Below are 13766 nucleotides of genomic sequence, written 5' to 3' on the forward strand. Positions count from 1 at the left end.
TTCACCTCATTTAAGTCGATAGTAGTAGTTGTCATAACTGGAATATTTGAATACGAAAGCGTTTTATTAAAATTCTGATAGTTTTACAACTGTGGATATTTAGAACAGTCCTCATAATTGGGATACTGCAAATTTTTGGTTTAATTTTGTGCTACGTAACTTATAACCAACATTTAATTACAAATTTAAAAAGACTTTTTGCGCTTTAATTATTGCTTCGACTAAAAATATGAATACTGATGACAAATAGTAAACATGATGTGAGGTACTAACATAATTTATTGTAAAATGTTCATGTTTTTGTTTAACCGTGAATAAAGTTAGTGTAATATAAAATTCATAACGTAATACATGAAAAGATACTTGTTCAAGGAACGTGGATAATGCTAGGTGTTCGTCGAGACCTGGTGAAGTACAGATTTCGTAATGTGTGACAATATAGAGTTCATTTATAGTCGATGGTAGCGCTGTGACGCCGCCATGTGTGATAAAGTATAATACAAAAATGGTATAATAATTTATTAAGACATTGAAATAAAACTTTTTTCGGATTTTATCGCAGTTTTTTTATTATGATTTTCTCTCGACTTTTCGAAGGCTTTGCAACCTTCATGATCATGGGGGTCTGAGAGGTTGGTCGCCCGAAAAGTCAGTTACAATATCTACCTACATTTTACAATGATATATTTTTTATTTTTACATTTTTAGCAGTTGAATGTGAGCTCGTTCTGCGTAGATCGGTTTAATAAAAAAAAAACGCCGTAAAATTGTTTTACTTAAAAAAAAATCAATTAAACATCGTATTAAAGTTTCTGTCGTCACCTATAATATAGAAGCCAGTACGTATACGTTTAGTCCCACCGCTTTTAGGAATCATCATCTTCATTGATGTCATAAATGAATACGCCCAATCACCCTCAGTCATTGTAAAATGATTTTTGATGTCACTAGCAAAACATACCCACCACCGCAACCACGGCGAAACGTAACGTGCAAAGGTACACGTTTAATAAATCCGCACGACGACTGTTTTGTTATTAGAATTAATTGGGCGAAACGGGCGAATTCATTTCTGTTAGGGTCCAAGCCCGGAATTCTATTGCCAAATATCACAATACATGCCTCAATTAGGCGGCTGGTGTATTAATACAGCGACCCCGATCTCGAGACGGTATTCATGACCGTTATTGTTGTGTTGGTTATGATTTATTTGACGGATAAGTTATTGCGTTATAAGAATTAATCTGGCGAAAGTAAAAGGCCCGCAGGCATGACCAGTTGTGAATATCATTGTGATCGTTTCAGCTGTATACTGGAATTAATTTGCAATACTCACGATATTGCAGAGTAAAAGCTACGTCTTTGTAAATGAAAGCATTCTTGTTACAAATTGTAACTTGTAACGTGCGGAACTTTAAATAACAACTCACTATTCTTCAAAATAAATGCTGTTGACGTTTCAAATAAAAGTTTGGTGGTGACGACAGCGAAAAACAATTTAAAGTTTTCCTATTTACTGCCGACCTATATGTGTCGTGTTGGATGGTGCCGAAGCCGCGACTCTACGTGGATTCGATGTGTAAGTTAATAATGTTGACGTTAAAAAGTGTTTCTAAGTGTTTTAGAATCGTACTTTTGGATGCACTGAATTATATACGATTTTATATGTGATTGTATGGAAAATTAAAACGAGTTATGAATCAAGAGTAATTTATAACGATATCTCTTTTTTTCCAATCGATTTGGTTATTTTTTGGTCTTTTAGAAGTTACAAAGTCTCAAATATGCATAGTACATTTATAAACTAGATATGTCAGTGACAACCGTACACCTCTTCTGTCATGATCTGGTAAAATAACAGCATTTTTATTCACATCTTCTAAAGTGCCCTTTTAAGCCCTGCCCGGAGGCATTTAAAATTCTGTTTCGGTGAAATAGAGTCAACAAGTCGTATGTAGGTAATAATGTACTAAATATTACTTAAAGCGCATGAAAGTGCTGTATGGAAGCAATCTCGAGCTAAGTGCATTTTGAATCTGTCCTGTTTTAGATGTCGTGCGAATAGGCTTTCACCAAAGCAGTTTTACACGCAGTTTGTTTTTGAACTGTAAACGTTATGTCCAAAGTAAAAGGCATGGGTTGCCCACAACACATACGTCGCTAAAATATAAGCCATAAGAGTTGCCACAATACTGACGTCATAATTTAAACATAAGTAACGGTAACAGCAAGTGTTACTGTCAAATCAAAAACTGACTATAAAAGAACAATTAGTAAAATTACTAAGCTGTCGAATTATAGATACATATCAGCCAGGTCTTGAAGAGGAAAAATGGCGTGATGCTATGTTATATAATTTTGTATTCATAAAGTATTCGCCGCATGACTGATTGAAATTTATTCTTCCATCTATTTAGAGTCTCACCTGGAGAATTGCCCCGGTTCATTTGCATCAAGTGTTTATATTTAAAAGCTTTGAGCCACTCAACACAGTCTTAAAGACACCGTCTTTGTGATTATATTGAAGTAAGCGTTAAGTGGTATCAACGTATTAATAAATAAACGAGACCATAATAAATATTACGAGAAAAATCTTATTAACATTAAACGCGACGACGACAGGAGCTTCTGGCGCATATTTTCAAAGCTCTTTAATTATAAATAGAGTTTATTATAATAGATGGTAATAAATATAAAATAGTGCTTTATAATAAAGGATATTATAAAAATAGGTAATTATGTTGTTTTATTGTCGCGTTCTTGTTGTCCACAATTTTTCTTGTAAATTGACTTGTATGTCCTTTTAGTTACCGCATTAAATGCAACAACAGAGACGTTAGTCGAAATTGATTGTAGGCGGGTAGAGACAAGAGCCCTGCCGCACCGAAATTCTACCGAATTAAGCATGTGCGTACAATAATATTTATTTACAACTAAAAAGAATTTAAAGTTACATTTTTGTTATATCTGATAACACGTTGTTGATTAGTATGATATATATTGTTGTTTTTGTAAGGAAAATATGACTCAAGATTTCATCATTTTCGTTCTTCGATTTCCTCGACATAGTTGACTTATACCAGGATAAATAATGCGGGTTCTATTGCGGCATTGGAAAAAAATACCGCCCTAAATAACCAGCATTCATGTTACGAAATGATATAATATTTTGGAGTACTTTTATCTATATCAGGCCCTCGAAATATTTTCTTATTCACTGATAAGTAGATGCATATTAAATTTGTGTAGATTAGTTATGGTATTTATTACGAATTTCTGTAGAAAAGGTATCGGCATCGTATGTACAGTTTCTTTTTTTTCTAAATACACGGATATAAATAGTGTATAGTGTCGACGTTTGCTTGAGTGATCTCAATGGTTTAGTCACTACCTTTCTGACTAGTTTCTAGGAAAAAAAATGATTATTCATTGCTTTGTCTCGCAGATAATTATAAGTAGGTTTTACGATAAGTACCTATAGTCTATATACCTATAGTCTAATACAAAAAACTTAACATTTTTATATTATACGTCTAAAAATGGTAATGGCCTCGTATATTTTTACTCATGTTGAAATAAAGTGTATTAAAAAAGGTTGGACAAGTTCTTTATAAATTATTTTATAGAGAAACCTTTACAGCTGTGACGTTTTGGCACAAGTTAATATCGGACGTTGACCCGTCTGATGTTAGATTTCGCGATTCTATTTTGCGTTGTCTCTGCGTGACCGGCTTCAGGTTGAAATTTCTTACAAATTCAGCACTTTACAGGCTGTCCTCGGAATTAAACCAACATAATTTGACATTCTCTTGTACATTATTTGGATTCCCGCAACATTGTTAAAAATGGAAAATGAGAGTTCATAGAGATTTATTTAATATCATACAAATTACAACACACATGTATATGCTTAATGTTCCATTTTCCGGATCTCATAAGTCAATTGGATTTGAACACTAGGGAAGCTTATTGGCTATGTTTCTTTTTCTAATTCACCTCAACCTAATTTAAGAGTTTATTTTCCTTATACATTCATATTTATTCATCCACTTCATTTAATGAGGGATGTAGGTTCTTGTCTAATTGGGTATTCTTCTATGTCTGATTTCGTACATTTTTATAAGTAACAGAAAATAATGCGAAAACCAAATTCTTTTGATAAATCAGCGTCATAATTGGTTGAAAGTAAAACTGTTATTTAGATTAAAAATGTTCTGATCAAAAGTGGGGGCGTGATGGGCTTATCGCGCTCTTTCTCACGCACGCAGCATTATGGCCGATGACATACGGTGACTACACAGTTTGCTATTACTGTTATTGACAGCTACCCCTTTCAGTAAATTCAAAGCTCTATAACTTTTTTCATAAATGCCTGGATTTAGAAAAAAACCGTTATATTTTGTATGACATACATTTTTGATAAATGTAATTTAAAAAACGTAGTCAACTACACTATTGTCTATGCCGCGTAATTTAACTAAGAACTCGTTATTCGGCTAGCCTGACAGATTCTTCTGTGTCGTGATGAATGATCTTGGATGTTGTTAGTTCGTTTACTTACTTGATATAGTTTATACAGTATAGGTAGATTATAATGATATAATTGCTTTGTATTATACATTTATAGTTCATTAACTTTCCGTCGTAGCTATTATTTAAACGTTCAATATTATAATGTCCCATTTATACACAAACTCCCACATTATACTTCACAAAGGCTTGAAGCATTACTGCATCCATTAATGCATTTGATATTATCGTGTATTGCACTCTAGATAAATTGTGGGAACGAGCCTTATTATGTTAAGTTGTAATGCGAGGAAATCCGTTTAATGTTTGCATATAATAAACACTGGGTATTCAAGATGTGTTTTATATGTAAGTCAGTAAATTTCCGTCAAAAAAAAGATACACGCCTCGTCGCCAGCTTCCACTCGTGACTTGAATTTTACATACATTTCCATTTAATCCGCAACACACTCACGAATGACATAAATATTCAGACTGTGTTCGGTATTCATCATAATCGTACGATTCATTTACATGTTATTATCGCGTGTGTATGTAGGAGATGTACTCGAGCGGTGACGTGTCCAGGCGACCGGCGCGGCGACTCGACCGACGCCCGACGACCGCCGTCCGACGTCCGACGGCTCACAGCGCGATGGGGATTTCGCTTACGTCATACAGATGTATGACATCAGTCGCGTAGACCACTTGGAACTCTAAAGAGAGTGCTTGAATGTAATTTTGTAAGCGTTTTCAATTAATCCATGTAAGCGTTTGATTCGCTGGATAATTATGAGCTACATTCACCCCAGGGGAGTTCCTAAAAAGGGATTAGCTTGGCTTACAATAAGCGCGTTTCAGTTAAGCAACTGGATGAATCAACTCCGTAATGGTATTGATGACGCCACTCCTTGGTATGTGTCTGTTTCCTGCCATAAGTGCATATTTATAGCCGTTGAAATTTAAAACAAGCTCTGATTTCGTTTTACTAATATCATACCTGCTCCATTATACTCTTGTCATTGTGTACATCCCTACGCATTAAACTGTCCAAACACTGAATTAATTATGCGAGTCTGTCAATTAATTACTGTCAGTGAATAGGAGTTACAGTGCATGAGCCAAGCTCTCTGCCATAAAGGCACCGTGCTTGCGGACGCAGTAAGTCCATTGTTGTTACCCATCACATGCGCACAGCCGCCGGGCTACGTAATGCGCCGCACGCCTCTGGTGCGATGCGGTTGAATTATTCCACATACTCTTTACTAATTTTCAATGTAGTTTTGTACGGTCTGTGAACGCAAATCAACTTACGTACTGTTGCATCACAATATTGAGGTTTTAGAAGTCTAGTATTGTAACCTTTAAAGGTTAATGTGTAGATGGAATACTCGTCGAAAATGCGTTGAATGCTCTAAATAGGCTTAATTTGTTCAATCTATTTACACATACAGGTAACGAACAATAGTACCAATCAAATAGCAAGATTTCGATATAATTATACTTTACATCCAGTGCGATTGACGCCACGCGACCATACTGAACCACAGTACGTCATCTTATTTCATTAGTACGCACATTTACTTAAGCGCTTAATTTGATTAAACCGCTATCTGACGTGCCGTAATGTGGCTTGTGTAACCATGGGCCCGACAACTGCATAATGCATGCATAAATAAATACTCAGCCACACACGCTCGCATACTCGATAGTGTTATCAGAATGGTTCAGCTACTCCGGGCATGTGTACCGGCACACCATTAGGGTTAAACACACCCGTTTCACTAGTAAATGTGCTGTAATCTTGCTTTGAGTTGAGCTGTTTAACGAGTAACAGTTTGAGTGTTAGGGAAGCAATGTTTATAATTAAACATATCATTTTACAGAAAGCGTACGTACGGAGTGACCTACTAGTGAAACAATCAAGCTCCTTGAATGAAGATTCAAAAAAAGGATTTTGTAGAACCTCAATGTGTCGTGTTCATCTGCAGCATAAACAGATGTGTTTGATTGCGATGGTTATACAACTATCTTGTCATAACAGTCTGAGAGTAGCAGTATTGGTGGTTCACCAACCAATAATACTAACAACCAACAAAACATTGTTCACCGGTAATATTGCCAGGTGCTCAAAAGTCCTGATTAACCTCACTAATCACATCATAGTAATCAGTATATTTAATTTTAATTTCATAAAATTGGACATGTAGATATCGCGATTTCTCTTGTATGAATGTTTTACCATGTGTTTAGTTAACACTTGCCGAGTCTTGTAATTGTCAGACGACACGAGGTAACCTTTATGAAGAATATTTTCCTCATTTTTCTCGTTGTAGCATGTGAAATGGATGAAATCCAGTGTTCCGCGGGGAAATCAAAATTTATACGAGTTTTCTGATTTGGAAAATACACGTTAGTGCCCAAGTTTGAAATATTATGCTCTGTATGATTGTTGGACAGTTTTAATACAAATACGAGATCGTATCGCGCTATCGGACACTTCGGAGGGACAAAGCAATAGCTGATTTCTCAAGGAGCATTTCATAAATCATCCATCATATAAAATACAACAAACAACAGTTTGAACTTACGAGCATAATCAAATAGTTTTTTTATCAATAATCATTTTGGACATAGAAATATAATACCTTGATTCTTATTGTTATATGTAGGATTTAGTGTTTTTAATTTTTTATCTTTGTTCCAACAATAAACGTCTTTCGTTCTTATTTCTTAACGTACACCGCAGTGGCGATGCGTCCATACAATCCGATTCCTATCGGCTTCCCTTTTTGGTTTATTTAGATTTGTGTTAATTTTTTTTTTAAATGACCGTAGTATGTTGACTAAGGCATATATTTTGCATTGGGTTACCTTTTGAAAAATTTCACCATCGCCACCGGTACATCGTCACTAGACGAAACGTATCGCCATTAGCGTAGTTAGTTTAGAAACTGTTATTAATATCGGTGTGGTAAACGGACGGTTATCGGCTGGCGTGTCGCCGATATCGGTTATCGCGGTAATCTGATTAATTGGTGAGTCATGTGGAGTGTCGCGCGGCTGAACCGAATTCCGCTTTCATATTATCGACCCGGGCCGACCGCGTACCGACGGATGTCGGCCGTGAACTTCGCGTTCGGTCTGTAATCAAAACGATTTGCGGACTTTCTATTGATATCTTTTATGATCAAATCTTATGTGTATTACTTAATACTTCATAATGATTAATTATGTAGGTAATTATAGCTTATATTATGATATAGTTTTCATGTAGGCGTGCACGTTTAGATAACACATTTGTATACAAAATATGTTCGTTTTTATCACTATAAAAGCAACGACATACGACAATCCATATAATATACCAAAATGTTACTAAATATTTTATACGAAAGCTAATATGTATTGTTTAGTACGTAATAATGTGACGTAACAACATTACCGAATCTATTGTCGTAATTGGTTGAGTAAATTGAGAACAGCTAGCACCTGTCTCCAAAGATAAACGTAAATAAGTGGTTGCAAATATTTTGCTGATAATGGGCTTCTTTGTTGTTTGTATAAACGTTTTTACCGGTGAATCACTGAGTTTTGTGACGTTATAACATATGATTAATAAAATGTTTGTTTTTTAGTGCACTTAATGAAAATATGTATTACTAATTCACTGATTTTAATAATATTTAGCTGTGGTCAAATAATTTCCTTTTATAATGAGTGCTTAATAAAAGCATTGACGTTGATGAAATATGTTATAATACGTATCATTTTCGTGTAATATTTAGTTTTCAATAAACAAATACTAGCTATTATAAAAATACGTTGCACCATGTCGATAAACCGGTGTTAGTTGGGCTGAGTGGCATTTGTTCTGCGGTTGGATTGCTGCCAGTGATCCCTTAAACCGAGTTTTGCGTTCGACACAGAGAGGAAAAGCGGACTCATCTGCCGGCGGAATTAAACCGTGCGGCTACCGTCAGAATAAATATTGCAACCGTGGATTTGTTATGTGGTGTTCGTGCCTGCGTCGTACGGATGTTTTGCGAGCGCCGCCTCATATCCTTCCTTTGTTGAAAGGATTATTCACATTTTGTGATGACTTTGTAAAGGAAATGAAACGGTTTACGTGAAATTAATGTTGCTTCAAAGATTACACGTTGAATACAAATATGACTCGGCTGTCTTACGCAATAGGTGATTTTGGTTTCTGACACATATTTAGCTTTTCTGGTCATCGCGTGCTGCTGTTCGTGATATCAGGCATGTCGAGCAACACTTGCCGCGCAACAAATTGTCTACTGAATAATAAGATTAATGCTTCTTGCACTACTATATAGTTAAATAAAACAAGCACTTCAGGAAGAGAACGTCGCGTCGAGCCTCATATAAAAAAATGTGTGTGAAACTTAAGGCTGGCGAAGTTTTAAGATAAGGCTGTCGGCCTTATTTTAAAGTTTCCTATAAAACGCGACGGCGACGGCGGATTGTAGGTTTGGTTGGCTGGCTGCCAGCGCCCGTCGCCGCGCGGCCTAGACTCACAGGCGCTCTTTAACTTGAGCCCGATACAAAGATAAACGGCTTACGTACTGCCTGCCCACTGCACTGCAACGTTAAAAAATTAAATACGAATGATTAATTAACCAGCAAGCTGAAGTTCGCGGTCAAGTTTCTGAAGTTTCAGGAATTATTAATGAGTTTAGATACAGCGGACGGCCGGCGTTCGCTCCAGTCATGTTCCACATAAAGTTTTAATACGTGTTTCACTCTAATGATCCATTTACGAGTGTATATTTCCACAGCCACTCCAATTATCACTTTTATAATGTATCGCCCACATTAATATTGGCTGATATAAAAAACTAATCTCATCAGACGAGTTTGCTGTTAAATATCACCCACGTGGAGTATTTAATGCAAATTTTAAACGACTAGTCTTTTTATACTTTAGGTTAGACTACAGGAAATGCACTGGTTTATTTAAAAGTAATTAATTGAATATTATATTAGTCTCATTATAAATTATAAAACCAGTTATCATATTTATGATTTTATATACATATATGAGCGGATCCACTCCAGGAAAACGGCGCACTAATCGTATTTTTAGAAGCTATCTATTCGAAATATATTATACATGCAGATAAAATTTAAACATATTTACTTTGATTGTTGATTTTTTTTATAGAATATTGTTTCATTAATTTCGCAATGAAAATGTAACTAAAATTGACGTATTCGTGCATCTTCTAAAGTACACATTATTTATTATTTCAAATAGCAACCAGCACTACAGACAAATTAATATGGAATATTTTGGTAGTTGATATTTTAATAAATACCTTGTATAAATTTTTTGTACGAATAATTTGTAAAACTGCATATTTCAGACCATAATTCATGCGCCTTATAAGTGTGGAACGAATGTTCATGACTGCTCCAGGGAGGGTCTTAATATCAAACCTCTTTTCATTACCGGACTTCGTAGTCCGGTAATGAAAAGAAAAAATCGATGACAAAGTAAAGGCGCCATATCATAACTGCTGAGACAGAAATATAATATTATATTTGTATCTAGATCGGAGGCAACATTGTTATTTTTATATTATACGTTATGTATACAATTGAAATAGGTTATTTATAAAAATCATTCGTGAATACTGAGTATATTAATATTAAGGAATATTTACATACATGTCCTTTGTCGTGTTACCCTGTGGGAGCTTTAAATAAATAAAAAAAAACATCTATAAGGTTTGTAATTTTGATGCTTTCTGATTTTGTATTTGGCATCCTTTAACAACCGGAGTTGTTTTTGTTTCCAACCTCTCCTGAATACATAGAAACATAAACTTATGCCAGCATTGGTGGCGGCGACATACGATGACGTCACAGTTTGCTATTACTGTTATTTGGCACGTACCCCTTCTACCAAATTTGAAACCTTTATATTATAAATCAATTTTTGTTACGTATAATAATAATATCAGCCCTGTATTATATACTTGCCCACTGCTGAGCACGGGCCTCCTCTACTACTGAGAGGGATTAGGCCTTAGTCCACCACGCTGGCCTAGTGCGGATTGGTAGACTTCACACACCTTCGAAATTCCTATAGAGAACTTCTCAGATGTGCAGGTTTCTTCACGATGTTTGCCTTCACCGTTAAAGCGAACGATAAATTCACAAAGAATACACACATGATTTTTTAGAAAATCAGAGGTGTGTGCCCTTCGGACATTCGTCTTGGCATTTTTGTTACGTGATTTTCGTTTTTTTTTTTCCTTAGATTTTTGGATGACATACACTTTGGATATATTAATATGTATTGAAATAAAAAGACGTCAATTACCCTGTTGATACTCGATTAGGTTTTAAATTTACGTATACCCATCGTGATAGTCCCACAATTAACTAACTAAGAATCCACAACGAATCCTTAAATCAATATTATTTCTTATATTAAATTCGAAAACGTCTTCAGTGTATTATCAAATATGGAGTTGAATGAATTATAAATTAAAATTATTTCCTCTCTAGACGAAAGGTCAGATTGTTTACATAATGAATTGTATATTTACATAATAATTTGTTTGTTGTGCAGGTGGAAGAGATACGAGAGATGATAGACAAGATTCAAGCCAATGTGGAAGAAGTGAAGAAGAAGCATAGTGCCATCCTATCAGCGCCGCAATCAGATGAGAGTAAGTCATACATATGATAGATAGATAAAAAAGTTTATTTAGGCTACAATTAACACACAGTATAACTTAAGTTATAACATAGACAATAGACAAGACATATGTATTGGATATGAAAATAATTTTCACTAAAACAACTCTTTTTAGCTATTCAAGTATGAGGGTGGCCGCATCTCGGCCTATATTCTGGAAGTATAAAATTAGATTATGACGTGAAATATCTAGTATGTACCCAAGTGAACCCAATCATATACTTTTATTTCAATGCATTATGTTAACCTTAACGCTGGGTTTAGACGTAGCCATGTGGTCAGAGCAAGCTTAAAATTAGACATAAGAATAAATTGTTATCTTTTATTACTTAATAATCATTATAACTGGAATTGTGTATTATTATTATTCCGACAATCATTAAAAATATACTTAGTATAGTTGCTCCTAAGCAAGTTTTGATTAGATGAGTGTTATATAACGCTTTATATTATTTACTTTTACATGTATATATACTAGTTAATGTACTTGCAAATAGCGATTTGTGTCTAGTATGACAATCTACGAAATGCTCCCGAAATAAGTAATAGGTCCTTCTATTTTCGTAGCGGCAGCCCGTAGTACTAAAATCGCCGAGTAGCCATGAGATTGTTGCGTGACCTGCGAGAAAATAATTAATCTTACCAGCAACAGCTAAATAGTATAGAGGAAAATGTTTTCTTAAATAAAATATTAATTAAATTTCCACGCCTTGGGTTTCGTAAACGGGAAGTATATTCAATTCTATAGGACTTACAGTATAGGTACTAACAATATCAGTTTCTTCGTTCCAAGACCATTTTTGATATTTGCCCTTATTTTACTGTCATTAGCATAAGATTCGACTATTTTTTGAATGCATGTAGGAATGTGTATATTACACATATTACTTGTATTATATACTCAAAGTTATAAATATTTAGTTCTTCAGTGTCTGAGAGCTTCGTCTACTTTAACTCTGTAGAATCTTCTATTTTGATCATATTGTTCAGCTAAAAATATATCTTGGCATCTTCGTGGGCCACGTTCATGGAAATTTATTGGTATTGGTGTCGCATGGCGTGGACAGCGTGGGCTGGTCCAACTTAGTTCGCAAAATAACCCACACAGTAAATTAAAGGGCGAAGTTGGTGGCATTTACGTAGACGTGGGGGCGTCCGTCTGACTTTCACTCTAATGTCTCGGGATGGTGTTCTATTTCTTGCACATTCTATTGCAATAACATTTAATACGTAGCACCCACGTGGGAACAGCGTTTAAAGCCAAATCTTTATGGGATTACACATTCTATTTCAAAAGAATTAATATTATTTTATTTTTCAATATTTTACGACACGTTACTTTGCTGGCTTTACAAATAATGGAATGATGGATATAATAACTTTTCGATTAAAAAATGCAGCTTTCAATCAAGAAAAAATTCACTGATTCCAAACTTAGACCATGCGTGGTCCGAGGTTGGGTATTTTAGAAATCGCATTTTTAAAAGTTGACGGTAAAATGCTGAAATATGGCTGTCGTATATTTGCCGACGGACGAGTTATTAGCTAGCCTTGTTTGTAGTTGATTTTAACCCGAGATTAGTTCGAATTAACTGACCTAACGTCGCGACCGCGCGGCGCGGCGGCCGGCATGCTTCCTTGGTTTGGACGCAACAAATGTTATTTTGCCGACCTTGTGTAATTTACTTTTTATGGTACAAGACTTTGTATCGAACGTTTTCCACAAAACGTTATTTTTAGCTAAAAATACATTTTATAACTCTTACAATGAAATTAGCATCGTGGCATAATAAATGGTAATCGGCAAATGTTAAACCAATTCTCAAAATTTATTAACTTTGCCGTCATACTCCAGCTTTTTATTTTTGTTAATACTGCTCTCAAATTGTTAATAAACGTGATGATATGATGCATTATCTTAATGTCTGGTCAGCCACTCATGTTTATTCTTACGTGCAGTATTCCTATACTGTCACTTAATCTAATACCTTGAGCCCTCAGACATGTTGAAGTACATACAAAAGTGTATTTAGTGAGCAGCGACGTCACGAATGGTCTCGATTAGCGGTCGACCCGACCCAAATAGCTTCGAATAAGCCATCGTTTCGGTCGTTAATAGCGTACCAACTCGTGATAACACTTTATTAAGTTAAACAACTGCTCGGCTTTGTGCCCTTATAGTCATAGTACATCATTTCTTTTTGTATTAATCCGCCCTATATTTTCTTAAAATATTTTTATACTTGTATCGCGTATGGATTAGATTGTATTAGTGAAAATTCGTACGTGACTTGAAAAATAAACATCAGATTTTACTTTCTCCCGGGAGAGGGCTTGTGCGTTTTATTTTTGGACGCGATGACAATGGGACGTTTGCTTTGGGTTTTGTTCGTCGTTTGTGAAATTATATAGACTTGGAAATGTAAATTGCACAAGCATGAGATGTATCTTAAAGAGCCATAATTCTTAGCGTTTGTAGTTAATTTGTATGTCATGATGAAACAAAAACATTTTATTATATAAA

General features: G+C 35.1%; 1 protein-coding gene across 6 annotated transcripts in view; it reads left to right on the plus strand.

Annotated features, from left to right (window-relative positions):
- LOC115445168 (syntaxin-1A) overlaps positions 1–13766 on the plus strand; it is a 73472-nt gene that overhangs the window by 36700 nt on the left and 23006 nt on the right. For all 6 annotated transcript variants that reach the window (XM_037439618.1, XM_037439617.1, XM_037439620.1 and 3 more), the window contains exon 3: positions 11114–11213. In XM_037439618.1, the coding sequence (XP_037295515.1) occupies positions 11114–11213 (100 nt within the window). The remainder of the gene's footprint in view (positions 1–11113; positions 11214–13766) is intronic.

This window comes from Manduca sexta, chromosome 17 (genome assembly GCF_014839805.1).
Source record: "Manduca sexta isolate Smith_Timp_Sample1 chromosome 17, JHU_Msex_v1.0, whole genome shotgun sequence".
Taxonomy (NCBI): domain Eukaryota; kingdom Metazoa; phylum Arthropoda; class Insecta; order Lepidoptera; family Sphingidae; genus Manduca; species Manduca sexta.